General features: G+C 58.6%; 8 protein-coding genes across 8 annotated transcripts; 4 read left to right on the forward strand and 4 right to left on the reverse strand.

Moving 5' to 3' along the window:
* Positions 1-1902: 1902 nt before the first annotated feature.
* On the reverse strand, positions 1903-4964 carry ACA1_153600 (tRNA pseudouridine synthase A, putative; the record flags this gene model as incomplete). Its single annotated transcript, XM_004353606.1, has 14 exons — positions 1903-2030; positions 2391-2494; positions 2611-2710; positions 2813-2936; positions 3027-3083; positions 3182-3254; positions 3346-3476; positions 3599-3659; positions 3741-3834; positions 3959-4058; positions 4153-4260; positions 4364-4474; positions 4581-4825; positions 4934-4964. The coding sequence occupies 14 exons, from the start codon at positions 4962-4964 to the stop codon at positions 1903-1905; spliced, it is 1467 nt and encodes a 488-aa protein (XP_004353658.1).
* A 478-nt stretch (positions 4965-5442) lies between these two features.
* ACA1_153610 (uncharacterized protein) lies at positions 5443-6570 on the forward strand (the record flags this gene model as incomplete). Its single annotated transcript, XM_004353607.1, has 4 exons — positions 5443-5908; positions 5999-6135; positions 6213-6353; positions 6487-6570. The coding sequence occupies 4 exons, from the start codon at positions 5443-5445 to the stop codon at positions 6568-6570; spliced, it is 828 nt and encodes a 275-aa protein (XP_004353659.1).
* Positions 6571-7016: 446 nt separating this feature from the next.
* On the reverse strand, positions 7017-8131 carry ACA1_153620 (DUF1115 domain protein; the record flags this gene model as incomplete). Its single annotated transcript, XM_004353608.1, has 2 exons — positions 7017-7300; positions 7408-8131. The coding sequence occupies 2 exons, from the start codon at positions 8129-8131 to the stop codon at positions 7017-7019; spliced, it is 1008 nt and encodes a 335-aa protein (XP_004353660.1).
* A 764-nt stretch (positions 8132-8895) lies between these two features.
* Positions 8896-10364, forward strand: ACA1_153630 (OTUlike cysteine protease family protein; the record flags this gene model as incomplete). The annotated part of the gene is made up of 8 exons (XM_004353609.1): positions 8896-8965; positions 9064-9122; positions 9198-9272; positions 9354-9440; positions 9532-9630; positions 9695-9838; positions 9930-10089; positions 10189-10364. 8 exons carry the CDS (start codon positions 8896-8898, stop codon positions 10362-10364), a joined length of 870 nt encoding a protein of 289 aa, XP_004353661.1.
* Positions 10365-10718: 354 nt separating this feature from the next.
* ACA1_153640 (dehydrogenase) lies at positions 10719-15173 on the forward strand (the record flags this gene model as incomplete). The annotated part of the gene is made up of 19 exons (XM_004353610.1): positions 10719-10722; positions 10977-11063; positions 11158-11288; positions 11370-11458; positions 11558-11669; positions 11725-12025; positions 12139-12233; positions 12347-12592; positions 12712-12828; positions 12929-13079; positions 13181-13200; positions 13241-13313; positions 13480-13647; positions 13724-13801; positions 13993-14150; positions 14274-14372; positions 14448-14651; positions 14729-14840; positions 14941-15173. 19 exons carry the CDS (start codon positions 10719-10721, stop codon positions 15171-15173), a joined length of 2478 nt encoding a protein of 825 aa, XP_004353662.1.
* Positions 15174-15436: 263 nt separating this feature from the next.
* On the forward strand, positions 15437-15869 carry ACA1_153650 (pterin4-alpha-carbinolamine dehydratase; the record flags this gene model as incomplete). Its single annotated transcript, XM_004353611.1, has 2 exons — positions 15437-15622; positions 15693-15869. The coding sequence occupies 2 exons, from the start codon at positions 15437-15439 to the stop codon at positions 15867-15869; spliced, it is 363 nt and encodes a 120-aa protein (XP_004353663.1).
* Positions 15870-16099: 230 nt separating this feature from the next.
* Positions 16100-16432, reverse strand: ACA1_153660 (DAD family protein; the record flags this gene model as incomplete). Its single annotated transcript, XM_004353612.1, has 1 exon — positions 16100-16432. One exon carries the CDS (start codon positions 16430-16432, stop codon positions 16100-16102), a length of 333 nt encoding a protein of 110 aa, XP_004353664.1.
* Positions 16433-16624: 192 nt separating this feature from the next.
* ACA1_153670 (F-box domain containing protein) lies at positions 16625-19221 on the reverse strand (the record flags this gene model as incomplete). Its single annotated transcript, XM_004353613.1, has 9 exons — positions 16625-16700; positions 16804-16879; positions 16947-17100; positions 17181-17251; positions 17380-17450; positions 17537-17958; positions 18091-18672; positions 18807-19075; positions 19146-19221. 9 exons carry the CDS (start codon positions 19219-19221, stop codon positions 16625-16627), a joined length of 1797 nt encoding a protein of 598 aa, XP_004353665.1.
* Between the last annotated feature and the right edge of the window lie 213 nt (positions 19222-19434).

Genomic DNA, 19434 nt, shown 5'->3' on the forward strand with positions numbered 1-19434 from the left:
ATAGTCTCCAATCATCGTTGGAGCTCGGTGCTCGGCGTGCGACACAACGAGGGCGTCCCATCCTGGCCACGCCGAGGCAGACGTGGTGGTGGTCAACGAAGAGGAGGAAGATGTGCTCGGTGCGGGGATGAATCGTAGCTGCTCGTTGTGCTGCGGGGCGGCGTAGCGGCCGTTGTGCAGTTGCTGGGCATACGATGCGCCAGTGCTGTGCTGGTGCTGGTGGGGCCACACGCCCAGCCAAGGATCCATCCTTTGCCCTTTTGTTCTTTCTTATCTCGTGTTCTTTTATGTTCCCTTCTTTTGCGGCTGTGCTTGTGCGGGTGCTCGTGTGCTTTCGCTCGTTACCGTGAGCGACGCGCTTCGTTCTTTGGATCGCAAATTTTTGGTCGGGTATTTTATTTATCCGTTTTTTATTTGCCGGAAGGAAAAGGAAAATTAGTGTTGAAAATCAATAAGAGAGCACAAAGAAAGGAATGAAAGGAAAGAAAGGAAAGAAAGGAAAGAAAGGAGAGCAACCGAACGGAAAACTCTTTTCCGCAAGGGAAGCTCACGCTGCTCTCGCGACCGGATGGGATCACCAGGAGGAGGACGGAGAGGGTGTGGTTGTCGCCGTCTCAGAGCCCGCTCGCCGAAGGAGGAAGCCGAACCACTGATCGTCACCTTCGTTGTCGTCCGCTTGCTCGAGGCCAGTCTGCAGCTCGTCGGGCTCAGCGGCGGCGCTAGGGGACGCCATTCCCGGCGTTGCGGAGGTGGCGTCAGCCGCGGTCGCCGTAGTGGGGAGGTAGAACACGGTTGGGGAGAAGGAAGTTGACACGAGCGTTGGCAGTGGGGTGGCAACCACTTGCCACGAGAAAGAGCTGCGATCTGCCGTCGCAGCTGGAGCCACCGGGGATGAGGCCGAAGAAGGAGAAGAAGAAGAAGGCGAAGGTGCCGAGGAGGACGGGGACGAGGCCGTGGCGGCGGGTTGTATGACCCCGGTGGCCCAGCTGTGCGACAGGCCCGCGACACTCGCGGGCGGATGGGCAAGGTCGCTCTTGGCTCTCCCAGGCCGTCGAGGCGTCGAGGGTCGCGTCCAGGATGTGGCCCAGCTGCTGTGTGCGCCTGCGCTTGGTAGGTCGCTTGCCGTCATCCGAGCTCGGTGGGTTCGCCGAGTGTAGATCGGAGGTCAGGCCTCGACGCATCATCCAGGCGTGGGCCGGGCCTCGAGATAGTGGGGCTCTGCATAGTGGTTGTGGCTGCTGTCCGAGGTCCGCCTCGTGGCCGCGAATGGACCCACATGTGGCGCTCCGCCTGGGAGACTGGTCTAGGGTGCGCAGCAGTGTGGGCCTGCTGCGAGGCGTTGTAGGCGCGGGCCGCCGCAGCTAGGCAGCTGCAGCAGCCGCAGTCGCTCGACCGAGCCGCCAACGTCTCGGTGAAGGGGATGGGCGCAGCTGCCATGCTAATCCGCCGCGTTGCGGCTCTCGACATCCTGCTGACCGGTGGCACGGCGCCGTAGTACAGCGAGTTGTGTGCGCTGGGGTGGTAGTGGTCGCGGTCGTCGGCCATTGGGCTCTCCGTGTAAGCACTTAGTCGACGCTTGACCTGCCATTGCCTGTGCTCGGTCATCGTGACTTTAGCTTAGATGTCCGCCTTGCTCAGGTGTTTGGGCTTTGTGCTGAATGGCGAAGTGGCTAACGTCTCCTCCCACTCCGGGTGCTCACTTGCGCGGGAGATTGTGGCCAACCGGCTGCGTAGCCACGGCCGAGCAACTTTTTTTTGGAGACTTCGAACCAATCACGGGCCATTAGCGTCTGGTTTGTTGTTTATGCGATTACCGGGTGGTTGCCCCTCTGGGTGCTGATCAGCGCCACAACCGCCAAATCACCGCCTTCTTTGTTTGATGTAGTCATGACATTCGCCAGGCTACGTGCTACTCTTGGTCGCGTCATCGCCGTCATCATCATCACCCGTGGGCTTCCTGCCGGCGGAAGTTTTAATATAGCGCTCTCTCTTTCGCCCGGCCAGGCGGGCCACCCTCGCCGCATAGGTGTCTGTGTGCGTGTGGGTGCGTTGTGTGTGCGTGTGTGCGGGAAAGAGCGCAGGTTCAGTGACAGGCCTGTCCCCAGCGCAAGTGTGAAAGGCCGAGGCACCGCCGTGGGTAGCCCACAGAAAAAGAGGCGGCACAAAGGCCTCACACACGAACAACAGCGGACGACAAACACTCACGACAATCTCGAGATTGTAACACGCGTAACATCGTTCCAAGAACACGCATGGCACAACACGACACTAGCCACCACATGATACGACACGATACGACACGCAACACAACGTCGCGCGAGAGATCATCGCGCCGAGGCAAGTGCAGTCCGCGCGCCGACGGTGGAAAGGGGAGGTAAAGTGCGACGTACCGCCCTTGCCCCGCGCGAGCAGCTTTACGTGCCGGGTCGGCTTGCCCGGTTGGCTGGCAGCGTGCTCGCGCCACTTGATCTCGTTCCGTCCTACAGTCACCACCCTATGACGCGAGACACGCACCAGTGACACGCCACCGCTTTGACCAACATTCCAACATTCCCACATTTCCCACATTTCACGCATTCCTCGTTGGTGCTGGTATGTGGTCGGGAGTACCGGTCCTCCAGGAAGGTGCGGTAGGCGTGCGCCACGGCGGTCTGGATGGAGAGCCACTTCCAGCGCTCGCTGAACACCTTGTGCACCTGGCTCACCGCGACTGCGGCCGTGGAGAGGAGGGAGAAAACACGTTAGCACTTCGCAGCCAGGCCGCACACGGCACACAGCACACAGGCCGGAGCGGCAGTGGGTGGCAATGTACCTGGGTCGTAGGTCCATTCGATCTCATCGTAGGCGGCCTCCCAGAAGACCAGCGGGATCTCCGACGCCATTTGGTAGTGCGGCCGACCTTCGAATTTGGCGACGTCCAGCAGCTCGTCCACCACCTGCCCCGCCGCAACGCCAACCATGGCCGCGTGAGTACAACTCGCAAGACCCACAACATTGCTGGTGGCTCGATCAGTGTCGTGACGCACCGTCGGCTCCTCCTGGCCCGAGCCGACGAGGAAGAGAATGGCGGCCATCATGCGCACCTGCAGAGTCACAGCCAAAGCCACGAACAGGAAAAAAGGCGGCCCGCGTGAGTACGGGCGGCGTTGCGAGATGGTGGTCGGCTGGAGGGAATTCGCACTTGATGCCACAAAAAGGCCTGGCCGCAAATGGTCATCGTGTACATCGAACCCTCGGCCACCCCGGGCACGACACTGTCACGTCGGGGAGGAGAGGGGGGGGGGTATCAACTTGTGGTAAGGGGGGTGAATTGGGAGGAGGGGGGGGGGTGACGTGTGGTGGTACCCGCTCTCGGCGGGAGCGATGTCGAAGGAGTAGATGGTGCGCACGAAATTGTGCACGTTCACCACGTCCATCTTGCAGAAGTGCCTGAAGTCGTGCTCGCCCTCGATTTTCTTGGCCGCCTCGCGCATTCGCTGATTGTATGATTGGGGGGGGGGGTAACATATATGGCCCACAAAATGCACCAAGGTCAGTGTCACATCAGAGTCACCATGGTGGGTGGCCCGCATCTGTGAGTGCCCAGCGACGTGTATACCTCAAGCTGAAGGTTTTCGGCGAGGAAGAAGTACTTGTAGGTTCGGTGCTTGGTGCTGAACCTGCATGGTTGTGGATGGGGGATCGTTAGCGCGCGAGGCTGCGGGAATGCGAGGAATGAAGACAACTCTGTCGATGCCTACCGGGCGGAGAAGTCCTTGGGAACGGTGGTCCAGGCGAGGACCTGGATGTCCGGCGGAAGCGCCGAGTTGATCATCTTGAGGTACGGCATCTCCTCTGTAAGGCGGCCGGTAACAATTGGCTTCAGCTTTGCGCTAACACACACACACACACACACACACACACACACACACACACACACACACACACACACACACACGACAATGCAGGGCGCGGGCACCTTTCCTGGGGTCGCTGGTGTCGAGTGGTGTGTCGGCGTAGATGACAGCCTTCGCCCCATTCTCGTCGATGGGGTTGGCCGGCTTCAGGTTCGATCGCACCTGCACTGAAATGACCTGTTGCGCGCACGGGCCAGCGTCAGCCCGCGCGCACCAACGACTGAGTGGAGCGCAACCGATCAGTTGACCAACGTACGTTGCCCAGGGCAGACACGCCCTTGTCGGTGCGACCCGATCGGTTGTAGTTGGATGACGGCCGGTCCGTGATGAGCTTCACACGCTTGAGCGCTGCGATCAGGTGTGTCTGTATCACCGCGACAGATCAGGCCTCGCATGAACTTCACGGATACACCACGCACACACGCACCACCGCACACGCACACACGCACAAACTGCTGGAGCGGTACCTCGATGGTGTTGTCGGTGTCGTTTTGCACGGCCAGGCCATCGTACTGCCAGCCCAGATAGGCGAGCTTGAGGGCGATGTAGCGCTGATGGTATCGCGACATGTCAAATTCCTGCAGGCCAACAAACACCACCAACGACACACGACGTACGTATTTCAATCACTGCACCAACCGCGTACCACGCCACTCAGAACGTGGGGGCAGCAGCACGACGGACCTTCTTGGCCTTGGCCTTCTTCTTCGCGGGCTCTTCTTCCTCCCCGCCGTCGGCTTTGGCTTCTGCGGTGGCATCGTCGCCTTCGCCCGCGGCACCCTCTTCCGCTGCTCCTTCTCTTTCCCTCTTCCTCCCGTACTGCTCCGGCGCAGAGGAGGGAGCTGAGCGGCTCTGCAAGATGTACTGCACGAGCTGCTCGTGGGTGAAGGCCCGCAGCTCCGCTTCGCTGGGAGAGACCGTGGTCGGCGCTGCAGCCGAACAAAGAGGGCCTCAATCTTAGGATCATATATCTAAAAAAAAATAGGATCGAGACGAAGTGCCAATCGAAGAGAGGAAGACCGGCAGAGATCGAATACCTGTGTTTCTCAAGGTCTCGGGGAGCTCCATTCTGCCCGAGCGATTTGATTAGTCCTCCAAAAGATGTCAATTTCGCGAGAAAAGAAAAAAGAAACTCTGAAAATTCTCGAAATAACTCGACATACTCATCATACCTCTACAATTAATTAGAAAACAATGTCCGCGAGCGGGAAATGAAGAATGCCGGCAGGTTGTCTCGTTCGCGGAGCTAAAGGCGACCAGTTGTGGTGGCCCTCATTCTGGCGTCGTCCTACTCTCGCTGTTGACGCAACCAACTCCCAGCCGGCGCGCAAAAGACAAACGTTCCTTTCGCGTACTACACAAAAACAAAAAGCAAGCACAAGCAGGTACCCTCTCGCCCATCCATCTTCTCGCTCTCCTTGAAGGCTCTTCTTCCATCTCTTCTTCGTTGGTTGTTTCTTGTGTGAGGGCGTGGGTGTCGTTAATCAATCTGATGATTGTTTTTGTTTTTCGATAAATGCAGATTTGAGCCGCTACACAACCAAAGATGTCGTCGTCCGAAGATGAGAGGAAGAAGAGGTCTGACTCCGAGTCGGAGGAGGAGAGCGAGGAGGTGGAATCCGAAGAGGAGGAGACGAGCGAGGAGGAGTCGGAGGAGGAGACCAGCGAGGAGGAGTCCACGTCGAGCGACAAGACCTCGTCTTCTGCTTCTGCCAAGGCCACCCCGCGATCGGCCACCACAACGCCGCGAGCCGAGGCCAAGAAGGAGCCCGAGATCTACAACCCGCCCAAGACCAAGGCCAAGGAGGACAACGGCGACAAGAAGAACGGTAAGGCCGACAAGAAGAAGAAGAGCAAGAAGAGCAAGAAGAACGATGAGCAGTCGGTTGTGGTGATCGACGGCCGAACGGTCCTCAAGAAGACCTACGAGCTGGCCAAGGACAAGGTCATCGAATTCACCGTCTCCATCGAGAACCGGAACTACAAGCCCGAGGAGAAGGTCGAGCTCAAGTGTACGCCTGCTCATCCTCTTTCAGGCGCGATTTTTCATTTGCGAGATGTGTCGCTGCACAAAATGCTAATTGATCTTTATCACCATGCAGTCGAGATCAAGAACCAGACCTCGAAGACCATGAAGTCAATCAAGTGCGTCGTCGAGACCAAGGGCGCCAAGCCCGAGGGAGACAGCAAGGACAAGAAGAAGAAGCAAAAGAAGCCCAAGAAGGGCGAGGCCGAGCGGGTATGTCCTTCTCCCTCTCATCACGACTCGTCCGTTGCAGATCAAGCCCCATCTCACATTTCTTTTTTAAATCATAGGGCGTCCCCACCGGTACCGAGGATGAGTTCTACTGCGGTGCCCGGTTCCCTCTCGACAAGTACACCGACTTCAAGGGCACCGACAGCTACAGGCTCCCCAAGAAGATCGACAAGTCCAGCGGCACTGTCAAGCACGAGCTGGTACGCCGCTGGTCCCAGTTTTTTATTTTATTTTTAATTTGGATTATTTGATTGACTTCATGGTCTTCGAGGTCTGGTTCTTTTCCGTTGGTTGGCGTTACTAAAACTGTGGTTTTGCCTCTCTCTCGTGCAGCATCTGTCGTTCCCCATCCGGTCGCGTCCCATCAACAGCTGGAAGAACATCGACGCCTGGCTGCCCATCGAAATCGGGAACTAAACGGCGGAGAGGATGACCAGGGCGGGAGGATAAATTGTTTTGAATTATAGTTGTGGTGAACATAGTACTTAGTCTAAACTTGCACCATGTGGAATACTCTTTGTTGGTCGCCAGCCCTGTTAATTACACAATTAGAAGTGGAGCTGGTGGTCAGATTGAGAACACCCAAGAGGTGGAACACCTCCAACCTATGACAGTTCCTGCTGGACCCCCCTTCCCTTGGGTGACAAGAATGCAAAGATGGCTGTCTGAGGGAAGAGGACTGTGCATAGGGTTGAAGAATGAGTGATGGTGGCACAGTCCTCCTTCACATGTTCCCATGATGCTGTTGGAATCCTCCTCAAGTTTGATCATACACTTCAAGATTCTGTGTCCTTGGCTTCAACACAGGATGACTGCCTTGGTTACATCATCTTTGATAATGAGTTGTAAGTTTGTGGAGCTTGTTACAGCAGGACCCTGGCAAAGGCGTGGCCGAGTCCCTTCTCCTCGAGCATGCGCTCCACTTCGCCCATCTCCCCGCGATTGCCGCGGGCGCCGTGCATGGCCACGGCCCCCGTTATTTCGGTCATGTCGTCGAACGCACGCCTGACCTCGCTCGTCTCCCGCCACTTCTCGGACACCTTCTTCTGGAACGACGGGATGTCAGCCCAGCTCTGCGTCTTGATGGCGGTCATGTACGAGTCGATGTTGGACGACGTCCCCTCGAGACACAACACGCCCGGCTTGCCTACACGCAGGCGTGTCAAACACGGTATGACACGCACACGCACACGCACCACCGCACACACACCACCGCACACGCACGCACACGCAGGGAAAGAGTGGTAGTGGCACCAGCGAGGACAAAGCCGGTGAGCTTGTAGCCGGGCGCCCAGTTGACCATGTCGGCCCGCTTCTCACGCGTGGAGAGCGAGGGAAAGTAGAACCACACGCGAATCAGGCCCTCCTCGCACTCGTCGTCATCGATGACCCGCCGCCGCCGGCTCGTGGCCGTGGCCGCGGCTGCTGCGGCCGCTGCGGCCGCCGCCGGCTTGACGGTGTCCTCGATGTAGGCCGGGACCACGTCGCGCAGGTAGTCGATGGCGGGCAGCACGCAGTCGGGCTCGCCCGAGGGCAGCGACGCGACGATGGTGGCGTGTGCGGCGCGGTCCATCCACGACGGGCATTGCATCGAGATGATGGGCGGCGGCGCATCGGCGTAGCCGTCGTTGTCAGCCGCGGCGTCGGCGGTGGTGGTCAATGGCAGCACCACGACGAGCTCGAGGGCCAGATCGCGATTTTGAGCTGGCGATTTGGAGCGATTTTGAACTGAAGGGGATGGCTTGGCGATGTCGAGCTCGCATTCGAAGGTGAGATGGATGGAGAGGGTGAAGGAGGGAGGCAGATTCGAGGGCACGTCGGAGGATGAAGATTCGACGAAGGATCGGACGCGTTCGACGGCGGCCGTGTCCGCGGGCGACATGGTCAGCTCGCCCGGGAGGCAGAACATGGACCCGAGCACGTCCACCGTCGCCAGCTGCATCGCCAGCAGGTCAGCCGACAGCGGACGCGTCGTCATCTTCAACCAAATAATAATAAATGAATATTATATTAAAAAATTCATAAATTAGTTTTCATTTTATTATTTTATTCTGCAGACAAGAGCAAGATGCAAACCTCTGCAGAGCACCAGCCTGGTGCACCCACCGAGAACGATGAGGCCATTGCCAGGGCCATGGCTGAAGCTGAGGCGCAGCAGCAGCGCAGTCGCCTGTGGGGGCGCACGCACTACCACCCGAGTGCGCCCCACTCGGCCGCCTCTGTGCCGAGTGCTGGTCTGCAGACCCACCACCATCAAGGGCTGGCTTCATCTGCGCCCCCTGCGCTGGCTGCCCACCCACATCACCACCAGGTGGGGCTACATGGGGGCGGCCAGAGTCCAGAAGATGAAGATGAAGACGACGAGTCTGTAGAGTCACTCTCCCAAGAAGCAGGTTACTCACCCAAGTCTTCTTCTTTTACACTTTTTATTTCTACTTTTCTATTTATCTTTAAAAACTAATATTTAATTTATTCATTGTATTGTATTGTATTTTCTTCTTTTGTGTGTTGGCCCAAACACAAGCCAGGGCGTTGGGCCGATTGCCGCCGGGAGTGAGGGACAGCCTGCGACGTATGCCGTCCCTGGAGAAGGTGCAACCCTTCCCCTGCCTCTACCGACCCTGAGGCCAGCACCACAACACAGCACAGCACAACCGGTGTTGCCGAGGCGATGGCGATGGCGATGGCGGCTAACCATGAGCTCGTCCCACACTACGTGGGCTCATGATCGCGGTGTAGGGCATGGCGGTCAATACGGCCAACGACGAGGCGATCGCACGCGCCGTGGCACAGAGCGAGCAAGTGGCCTCCGGTACGCATTGACATTGGCGAGCCCACCTGTCGAGCAACGACACCACACCACAGTAGCTGACCTGGCGTGTCACTCACTCACTCACTTGATGAATGCAGCGGACGCGATCTCCATCGGTCGACGCTTCGATCGCAAGATACGAAGAGTGCTGCACCGAGTACGCCCGCCCTCCCGGCGGTTGGCGCAGAGATCAGCGGTTGGTCTGACCACTTTTCCTCAACAATGATTGAAGGTCAAGGAGGGAATGGCCGACGAGGTCTCGGCGATCAAGGACGCCTTCCGACCACGCGTCAACACCTTCAACAGTGTACGCCACTAAAGCTTTTAGCGCGCGTGAGATGTCCAACACCCGTCAGCTCACCTCGTGCTGCTGCTGCTGCTGCTGCAGTTTGAGGAGAACGATGAATACCTCAACGGGAAGCAGCTGCTCAAGAAGAGGCTCGACCTGTACACGCTGGCCGAGTACAGCGTCTCGGTAGGCCAGCGTCCCGTGTGGATGTGTGGATGTGTCGTGTGTCGTGTGTGCGGGACAATAGCTCATCAGCGCTTCCCCCCCCCGCCAATAGGGCAACGGCGATTGCCAGTTTGCGTCGTTGGCGGACCAGTTGTACCGTACCACGGGAATGGCGGCCGTGGTGAGGCACACCATCGTCAATTACCTCAGAGTACGCACCGCGCGCGCCCGGCCTCGGCGATCCAAACTCTTCTCTTTCTCTCGTTTGCGAGAAGTCGCTCATTGGCGGGCCTGGCGACGTGTGCATGCGCGCGCAGGCCAATGCGGAGCGATTCAGACAGTACGTGCCCGGCGACTACACGGAATACTGCAACACGATGGACAAGCGCGGCACATGGGGCGATCACATCACGCTCCAGGTACACCGTACCACCGCACACGCACCACCGCACACGATCCACGATACACGACGTAGGAGTAAACTCATTGCAATGTGGTTCATGGACGCAGGCGGCGGCGAACGTGTACGGGGTGGAGATTCATTTGCTGACGTCGTACAAGGACACGGTGTGGATGGAGATCAAGCCGCAGGACGGGGCCAAGACACAGAAGAGCCTCTGGCTCTCCTTCCTCGCCGAACTCCACTATAACTCACTCTACTCGCGACAAGGTAAACTCGTGCGCGAGTGTCGTGTCGTGTCGTGTCGTGTCGTGTCGTGTGCGGTGTGTCAGCAATTGGCGGTTGAAGCTGACCTGCCTGTGCGTACAGATCTGACGAGCCGAGTGAAGGCGGAGGAGGAGCTGCGCAGGAGCTACGCCAGCCAAGACCAGGCGGCCTCTTCCGCGCTCAGCGCTGCCACGAGCGCCGCTGCCGCCCCAGCAGAGGAGGGGAACGGCCCACCGGTCCTGGCGGACGGCGGTCACCACCACTGTCTCCTCATGTAGGCGAGACGCGCCACGCGCCCAGGCCGCATCGGGAACAAAACGAAACTCAAAAACAGAAACGTAGCACCAAAAAACGTAGTTTGCAAGCACCAGCCGCGCGTGGTAAAGAGATGCACGTAGCGCCCTCTCGCGTTGGTGCTGCGTGAAAGCTTTGAATATGTTGTTGTTGTTGGTTTGTTGTTGTTTAATAACACTCGATGGCAAGTAGCAGGGCATCAATCATCTTACATCTCTCTCTTTAATTCACTTCTTCATCTACTTGAGGAACAAACAGGCTACGCTTGAGACAGTTGGCAAGTCGCAGTGGGCCTGCTAGAGCCACCTCCCACGTGCTTAAGACAACCAGTGGAGGACATGCGTTCGCTTCGCCCTGGGCCAGCAGCCCCCTCTTCAGCACCGTACGCCCTCAAACCACTAATTCTTTATTAGCTAATTATTACTTATTTATAAATAAATAATCGCCTGGGCCGCAGAGCGCAGCCACCGCGACAGACAAAAGGGTGCCCGACAAGTCTCGTGTTGGTAAGTCTTCTTCTCTCGCTCGTCCTCCTTGTCTCACCGTGGCCTCTACCTCCCGTGGTGAATTGACGCACCGCGTTCATGCTGTGCCAGTGATTATCGGCGGCGGCGTGATCGGTACCAGTGTGGCCTTCCATCTGGCCAAGCTCGGGTGGACCGACGTGGTCCTGTTGGAGCAGGGTACCATTGTACCATCGTTGGCGCGCACGACACACACACACACACCACACACACAGCGAAACCAAGCCGGCTCACATAACTGTGTACCATGAAGGCACCCTGGGCTGTGGCACGACGTGGCACGCGGCAGGTCTGATCGGGCAGCTTCGAGCCAACGAGACCGAGACCAAGCTCAGTCGCTACGGCATACAACTCTATGCCGACCTGGAAAAGGAGACCGGCCAGGTACAGCACTGACTGCTCCACGCACGCACACATCATCCGTACGCTCATACCTTTAACACTCTTCGATTCCTCGTCCGCTAGGGCACGGGCTGGAAGCAGTGCGGCGGCGTGACTGTCGCGCGCACGCAAGAGAGGATGACGCACATCAAGCGGACCTTGTCTCGCATGCGGTACGAGGAGCCACGACCAGGCTTAACCACACACACACAACACACACACAACACACAATCCTCACACGGCTAAGCGCGTTTTGGTGTTTTACCCACTAGGGCGTTCGGCATCGAGGGTCACCTCGTCTCTCCCGAGGAGGCCAAGAAGCACTGGCCCCTCCTCTCCACCGAGGGCATCACCGGCGCGCTCTGGATTCCTCACGATGGCGTGGTACGAACCCGTCGTGTGTGCCGTCCGTCGCGTCGCGTGTTGCGCGTAAACGAAGTGTCTGATCGACTTGGGCTCCCAGGCGACATCGTCCGACATCACGAGCGCGTTCGCTGCCGGGGCCAAGTCGAAGGGTGTCAAGATCATCGAGAACGTGCGCGTGACGGGGATCCACAAGTCCGACAAACACGCGGTGACCGGCGTGAGCACGAGCGAGGGCGACATCAAGTGCGAGTATGTCGTCAACTGCGGAGGCATGTGGGCCAAGCAGGTCGGCCGCCTGGCGGGAGTCAACGTGCCGCTTCACACCTGCGAGCACTTCTACATCTCCACCAAGCCCATCGACGGCGTTGATTCCTGTACAGGATGCCCCCTCTCCCTCCCCTCTTTCCGCATTCGTTCTTTGCTCCGCGCTCCGTCTTTTTCGCTCTTCCCCCCCCCTCGTGTTGGTGCTGACCTTTGGCGGGATCAGACCTGCCCGTGTTGAGGGATCCCGATGGCTACATCTACTTCCGCGAGTGGAGCGGCGGCATCATCATGGGCGGCTTCGAACCCGTCGCCAAACCCGTACGCCCTCTCCTATGCATAGAGATCACCGGTAGATTTCTTTCTCTTACTCCTCAGTAATGACTGATTGACAATTCTTGGCATTCCTTGGATTTTTCTGCCGTGGCGCTCAGTGCTTTGCCGATGGTGTGCCGAATGACTTCCAGTTCCAGCTGTTCGACGAGGACTGGGACCATTTCTCCATTCTCATGAAGTACTCGCCTCCCCTCCTTTTCTCCACCGAATTCCTCGCCCACGTTGCCTTCCCAATTGACGTTTCGTTTGTCGACAGCTCGGCGCTGGAGCGGTGCCCCGCGCTGGAGACGGCCGAAGTGCGCCAACTGCTCAACGGCCCCGAGTCTTTCACGCCCGACAATCAGGTACTTTCCTCACATACTGTTGAGATATATGCGATGTAATCGACGCGATGCATGTCCCTGCGCTGTGTGATGGGCACATGGGCTTAATCCGCAATCGTCGCCCGCGCTATGTCGTGCAGTACATATTGGGCGAAGCGCCGGAGGTGAGGAACTTCTTCGTGGCGGCCGGGTTCAACTCGTCAGGCATTGCCTCGGCTGCCGGCGCTGGCAAGGCCCTCTCCGAGTGGCTCATCCAGGTACGATGACTCCCGCTGCTGCTGCTGAGTACACGTCGTGAGCGAGCATGGCAATGATGACGTGGACGTGGGTGATTGCTTGAATGGCTGTCCCTTGCAGGGCTATCCGACGATGGACCTGTGGTCGGTCGACATCCGCCGCTTCGGCAAGTACCACGCCAACGATAATTTCCAAAAGCAGCGCTCCATGGAAACCCTCGGGCTGCACTACCAGGCACATGCTACACCACCACTACCGCAATTCCTGCGTTGTTAATTATTTATTTGTTGTTGTTGTTGTTGTTGTTAATGTTATTATTATTGTAATAACATTGTTGTTGCGCAGATCCCGTGGCCCAAGTACGAGCTGCAGTCCGGCCGGCCGCTCAGGGTGTCGCCCCTCTACGAACGGCTGGCGGCGAGGGGAGCCCAGTTCGGCAGCAAGATGGGATGGGAACGGCCCAACTACTTCCTGCCCTCCTCCGTGTCGCCCTCTTCCATCAAGTGTGCACCACACACACACACACACACGCACACGCACACACGCACACACGACACACGCACACGCACACACGACACACACGGCAGGCAATGCGCATTCGCACAGGCGCAACTAACGCATCGAACATCGTAGGTACACGTTTGATCGCCCAGCGTGGCTTCCGTACGTAGGCGAGGAGCACAAGGCGACCCGCGACGAGGTGGCGCTGTTCGATCAGACCTCGTTCGCCAAGTTCGTGGTCAAGGGCCGGCACGTCGAGTCGTTCATGCAGCGTCTGTGCGCCAACGACGTGGCCGTACCGGTTGGCCGGGTCGTCTACACCCCCATGCTCAACCCCCGTACGCCTTGACCCCTCTTGTGTGCGTGTGCCTGCGGTGTGTGCGTGTGCGGTCACCGATGGTGGATGGTACGCAGGCGGTGGCTACGAGACGGACTGCACGGTGACGCGCGTCAGCGAGGACTCCTACTTCGTCGTTTCGTCCACAGCGCAAGGTACCGGCACCACTGTTCATACCACGAATTCCAGACAGCTGGTTCTGCGAAACAATCAAGATTCCGTGGTGCAACGGTAGCACGCAAGCCTAACACGCTTGAGGTCGCGAGATCAACACTCGCCGGAATCATCATTTTTATTTTCTTCCACCTTGTTTGGCCATTATTCTAAATGGTGGTCGCGCACACAGCTACGCGGGACTACGATTGGATCAGCCGCAACATTCAAGAGGACGAGGAAGTGAGCATCGTCGACGTGTCGCCCCAGTACTCCACCCTATCGCTCATGGGACCCAAGTCGCGCGAGCTCCTCTCGCGTGTCATCGCAGACCGCGACCTCTCCAACGAGGTGCGCGCCTCCCACCCAACCCAACACTACACTTTCGCCTTTTGGCGCTTTTTGCTTCTATTGAGATCTCACCGCACACGCCGCGCACACGGACCATAGGCCTTCCCCTTCGGAACTTCGCAGGAGGTGCCCCTGGGCATCACGCAGGTGCGGGCCAGTCGCATCACCTATGTGGGCGAGCTCGGCTGGGAGCTCTACGTGCCCATCGAGTCCACCCTCCTGGTATGTGTGCAATGCGTGGCCCTCTCTGTTGTGTGTGTGTGCGGTGTGTGAGCTGACGCGTGTCGTTCGGCGAAGGTCTACGATTTGCTGCACGCCAAGGCCAACGAGGGCACGCGCATCGGGCTGCGCGATGCGGGCTACTACGCGATCGACGGGCTGCGCCTGGAGAAGGGCTACCGCGCATGGGGCAGCGACATCACGCCCGATGATACGCCACTCGAGGCCGGACTCGGCTTTGCCGTGGACCTCAAGAACGAGACGAAGAATTTCCTCGGCAAGGTAAACACGACACACACACACACCACACACACACCACCGCACGCACACACTCACAACCGCCCTGGTATTCTCGACAGGACGTGCTGCTGAGGCAGAAGAAGGAGGGTCTCGAGAAGAGGCTCGCTGTGTTTGTGATCGACAACGACCAGGAGGTCTATCCTCACGGCGGCGAACCCATCTTCAGAGACGGTACCACCCTTCCTTTACGCGTGTGCCGCGCGTGTTTTGTTCGGTGCGTGCGGTGCGCGCGGTGCGTGCGTTGTTCTCATCGTGGTGCGGCCAACCCCAGGGCAAGTGTGTGGCTACCTGACGTCGGTGGCCTACGGTCACACGGTGGGCCGAAGCGTGGGCCTGGGCTACGTGCGCAAACTGGCGAACACGGCGACCAAAGAGGACCGGCTGGTGACGCCCGACTGGGTCAAGGCCGGGCGCTACGAGGTCGAGGTGGCCTCCAAGAGGGTGCCCGCCTCCGTCTCCCTCCAGCCGCCCTTCGATCCCAAGAACGAGAGGGTGCGCATGTGAAGAGAATGACCAACTGCTCTCCCTTCCTCCTTGACCTTCATTGCCACCATCATCATTTTATTGGAATGCATACATCTTGTTGGCCAGCAAACAAACCAACCCCAGACTGTCGCCATACATACTCTACACAACAGCAACACAGCACAATGAGAAGCTCAGCTGGCGTAGGAGCATTCCAGAGAAAATTGGGGTTGGTCGGTGCGAGTAGCGGCGCTGTAGCGACAAAGACAATCACATTGCATCTACGACCAAGATCGAAGAAGATGAGCACGACTGCAGGCCTTTCGCGCGAGAAGTTGGAGGGGGAGGAGCGCGAGCGCCGGCTGAGGGAGGAGGTGCCCTTCTGGCAGCAGGTCATGTGCCGTGATGCCATCCAGCGCACCTTCACCTTCAAGGATTTCAAGGAGGCCTGGCGATTCATGAATCTCACTGCCGAAAAGGCTGAAGAGGTGCACCTGCCTCCATTCATTGATTCCATTGATCTTCACCTGAGCGCTGATCGAGGTCGAATCTCTGTAGATGGACCACCATCCCGAGTGGTTCAACGTGTACAACCGCGTGGAGGTGACTCTGGCCACGCACACCTGCAAGGGCGTGTCAGAGTACGACGTGGTGCTGGCCAAGGCGATGGATCAGTTTGCGCTGCAAGCTGCGGCTGAGACGCTGGAAGCTGAAGAGCAGAAGAATAAACAGTGAATCCGCCTTCCACTACATTGATCTCGGTCGGGCGTGCATGAATGATGTTGCAGATCGAGATCGAAGAAGATTCTATTGCTGATTGATACAAGATTGAATGGGCGAAGACAGAGAGCGCTCACACTCCACCCATATTACACTCCTTCCTTGCAGGCCCTCCATCGCGGCGAGAGACCGGGGGGGGGGGCATTCACTCGATTTTCGTTGTGGCGTCCGTCTCGAACGCGTGTTTAACCCATGAAGTTAGCGACGACGAGGTGGAGGATGAAGTTGCAGAGGAGGAAGTCGGCGAAGGCCCTCTCCTCGCTAATGCCGCTGAATTTGTTGGCGGGATTGACTTGCATGCGCAGCGAGACGGTGAGGACGAAGCTGCCAATGGTGGAGATGAAGCCGGAGAGGAAGGAGTTGAAGGGGAAGGTGCCCACGAGGGCCACGTAGACGAACTGGATGACGCCGGTCAGCACGATGTACGCGAGGAAGACGTCGATGATCTTCAGCTTCTGCGGTGTACGCTTCTTGTATTCCTCGCACAGCGACGTCAGCACGCTTCCAATGCTCGCCATCTTTCTTCAACGCCCACAGCCTCTCGTTCCAGATGTCGAAATGGTTGTGTTAGCGCTTTGCCTGCCACACACTTGTTTATTGCCGACACCCTTGTCGACCGCAAATGCATTTTTTTTCAATCAAAAAGGAAAAAAATGCGCTTTACTATGGACAAAAATAACATCTTGTGTGTGGGAGTGTGAGGCGTTTCCTCAAGGGAAGCTCCACACCTTGATCGTCTGATCGAACGAGGCCGTCACCAATCGATTCTCATCGTACTTGAGAGCACTGTGTGTTGTGTGATGTGTGTCGTGTGTGTGTTGTGCGATGTGCGATGTGCGAGTCAGCCAACAGTGTGTCGTGCGTGGGTAGTGTGTGGCGAGTAACGTACCGAACGGAGTTGGTGTGCTGCTGCCACTTGCTGGTGGCCTTGCCCGTCTCCACATCCAGCACCCTGACGGTCTTGTCTGTTTGTGGATTCAAACGTCTGGGGTGAGTGTCGTGCGTGTCGTGTGCCGAGAACAGGGAACGAACCAGAGGAGCAGCTGATGACTTTGCTGCAATCGAACATCACGCCACCGATCCATCCGCGGTTGACGCTCGACTGCCAGAGCAGCTTGCGCGTGCGGAGGTCCCAGCAGTAGATCGACTTGTCGGCGCTCCCGCAGATCAGCTTCGTGTCGTCCGCCTGAATCGCGAGATGAAAGAAAAACAACCGTGAGCCGCGGCGCCCGTAAAGATGTGGTGGTGTTGTGGTGGTCTACATACCTGCAGGCAATAGACGGACGCCTTGCAGGCCTTGAAGTGGTGAAGCGGCTGGGCCGTCGACATGTCCCACACTGGAACAGGCACCAACATTGATGAGCTACCTTACATTTCAAAAATAAATAATAATATAATAATATATAATAATTCGATAATGAATGAACAATAATAATAATGATAATAATAATAGAGAGCAGCGTACTGATGAGGTTGTGGTCCTGCGCTCCCGAGAAGAGCAGGTTGCCGTCGTACTGCAGACATTCCACAAATTTCCTGTGCACCCACGCCCCCGAGTGAGTGCGAAGAACGAAGAGCAAAGAACGAAGACGACGAGACAAAGAGACAAGGAGGGTGCATACGTGTGGCCGGAGAATTTGGTGAGGAGCTCCATCGTCTCCGTGTCCCACATGCCCATCGTCTTGTCGCCCGAGTCCGCCACCAGGCGCTGCGCGTCGAACTGGAGCGCCCACACGCCGTCCTCGCCGCCCGTCTGGAGCACCTTCACGCAGCTCGCGCTGCTGCTGCCGCCGCCGTCCTTGCTGGCGGCGGCGGCCTCGGCGGCCCGGGCCGTGTCCCACACCCGAATGGTCTTGTCGTCCGACCCGGAAATGGCGAGGTGGGCCGACGGCAGGAAGGAGACGCTGCCGACGGGGCCCGTGTGGCCCTTGAGCGTGCAGTTGAGGGTGGCCGTGGTGGCGCTCATGTCCCACAGCTTGACCGTCGCGTCCTGGCTCGACGAGATCAGCAGATCGTTCTCGCTGTCGAACTGAATGCAGTACACCTGTCATGACACGACACACGACACACGACACACGACACACCGACACACGACACACGACACACACCACACATGATGACGTCAGCAAAATGGGTGTGAGGAATGTGTGAGGAATGTGGGGCGATGCGGCCGTACGTTGCCGGTGTGGCCGCGGGCGGTGGTGACGGCGTAGGGCGCCTCCTGGCGCCACCGCTTGTGGAGCACCATGTGGCGGTACTGCATGTGCTCCTTCCACTCGCAGCTGTTCAGCTCCTCGTGCGCCTCCGCCTCCGCGCCGGCCGCCTGGGCATCGACCACCGCCTCGGCCTCGAGGCTCAGCTTCCCGAGCGCGGCCTCGAGCGCGTCGTCGTCCTTGCGCCCGCGGTTGTCGTTGCGCGGCGCCTCGGCCTGTCGGGCGGGCCGCGCGGCGTTGACCTGCGGAGACCCGGCGAGCGCCGGCAGGAGACGGTGCGGGCGGCGGGTGAGGCCGGGCGAAGGCGCGGCGACGGCGACTGCCACGTCAGCATCGGCGGCGGCGTAGGGGGAGGCCGGGGCCGAGCGGGCGAAGCGGGCGGCGAGGGCGGGCGAGGCGGAGGCGTAGAGGGAGCGGGGAGCGGGCGAGGGCGGGGCCGAGCGGGACGGGACGGAGGGCGAGGGCGGCGCGGACGACGGGAACGGCACGGGCGCCGCCGGTGGCTGCACCGAATCGTAGCGCCGCGAGTACAACCGCTTCCACAACTGTTCGTCGCACACGACACGACACGACACGACACGACACGACACACATACCGCACGACACGCACAGGTGGTGAGCATAGTCAGCATTCCACAGAAAAAAAATAATAAAAAGTGGTGTGACGGGGTGCGCGCACGTGGTTGTCGTTGGCCATGGCCGCGGCCTGGCGACACACGGCGCCGAACACGGCCATGTCGCGTTCGGCCAGGAACGACAGGACGTGCAGCTTCAGCTCGTCCGGCAGCTCCGGGAACACCTGCTCGGCCTCCACCACTCGGGTCACCACCACCCGACCCTTGGGCCGCTGCTGCTGCTGGGCCTCGGCCTCGGCGCCGGGGCTGTTCCGTGGCTGCGGCGCGCCCGACGGGCCGGCGAGACGGCGACGGAGCAGGACTTGGTCTTGAGCTTGTTGATCGATGAAGAAGACGATGAAGATGAGATGAAGATGAAGGCGAGGTGACGGCGGAGGGCAGACGAGGCGAGGAGGCGGATCTGCGCATGGCGGCTTCGGCGTTCGGAGCGCTACTGGCGGTGGTGTTGCTGTTCTTCATCTTCAACAGGCGACGTCGGGTGGCTGACGGTGACGAAGTGGAGGACGAGGAAGAAGATGATGAAGAGGAGGAGGATGGAGAGGGAGAGGGAGAAGGTGCGTTGGATGAAGAGGAAGCGAAGACGGAGTGAAAGAGTGACCGAAGATCCATCACGCACACACGAATATATGAATTAAATAATTATTGATTAAATGGTAAATCAAATAATTATTA

This window comes from Acanthamoeba castellanii (genome assembly GCF_000313135.1).
Source record: "Acanthamoeba castellanii str. Neff unplaced genomic scaffold scf7180000084720, whole genome shotgun sequence".
Classification (NCBI taxonomy): Eukaryota; Discosea; order Longamoebia; family Acanthamoebidae; genus Acanthamoeba; species Acanthamoeba castellanii.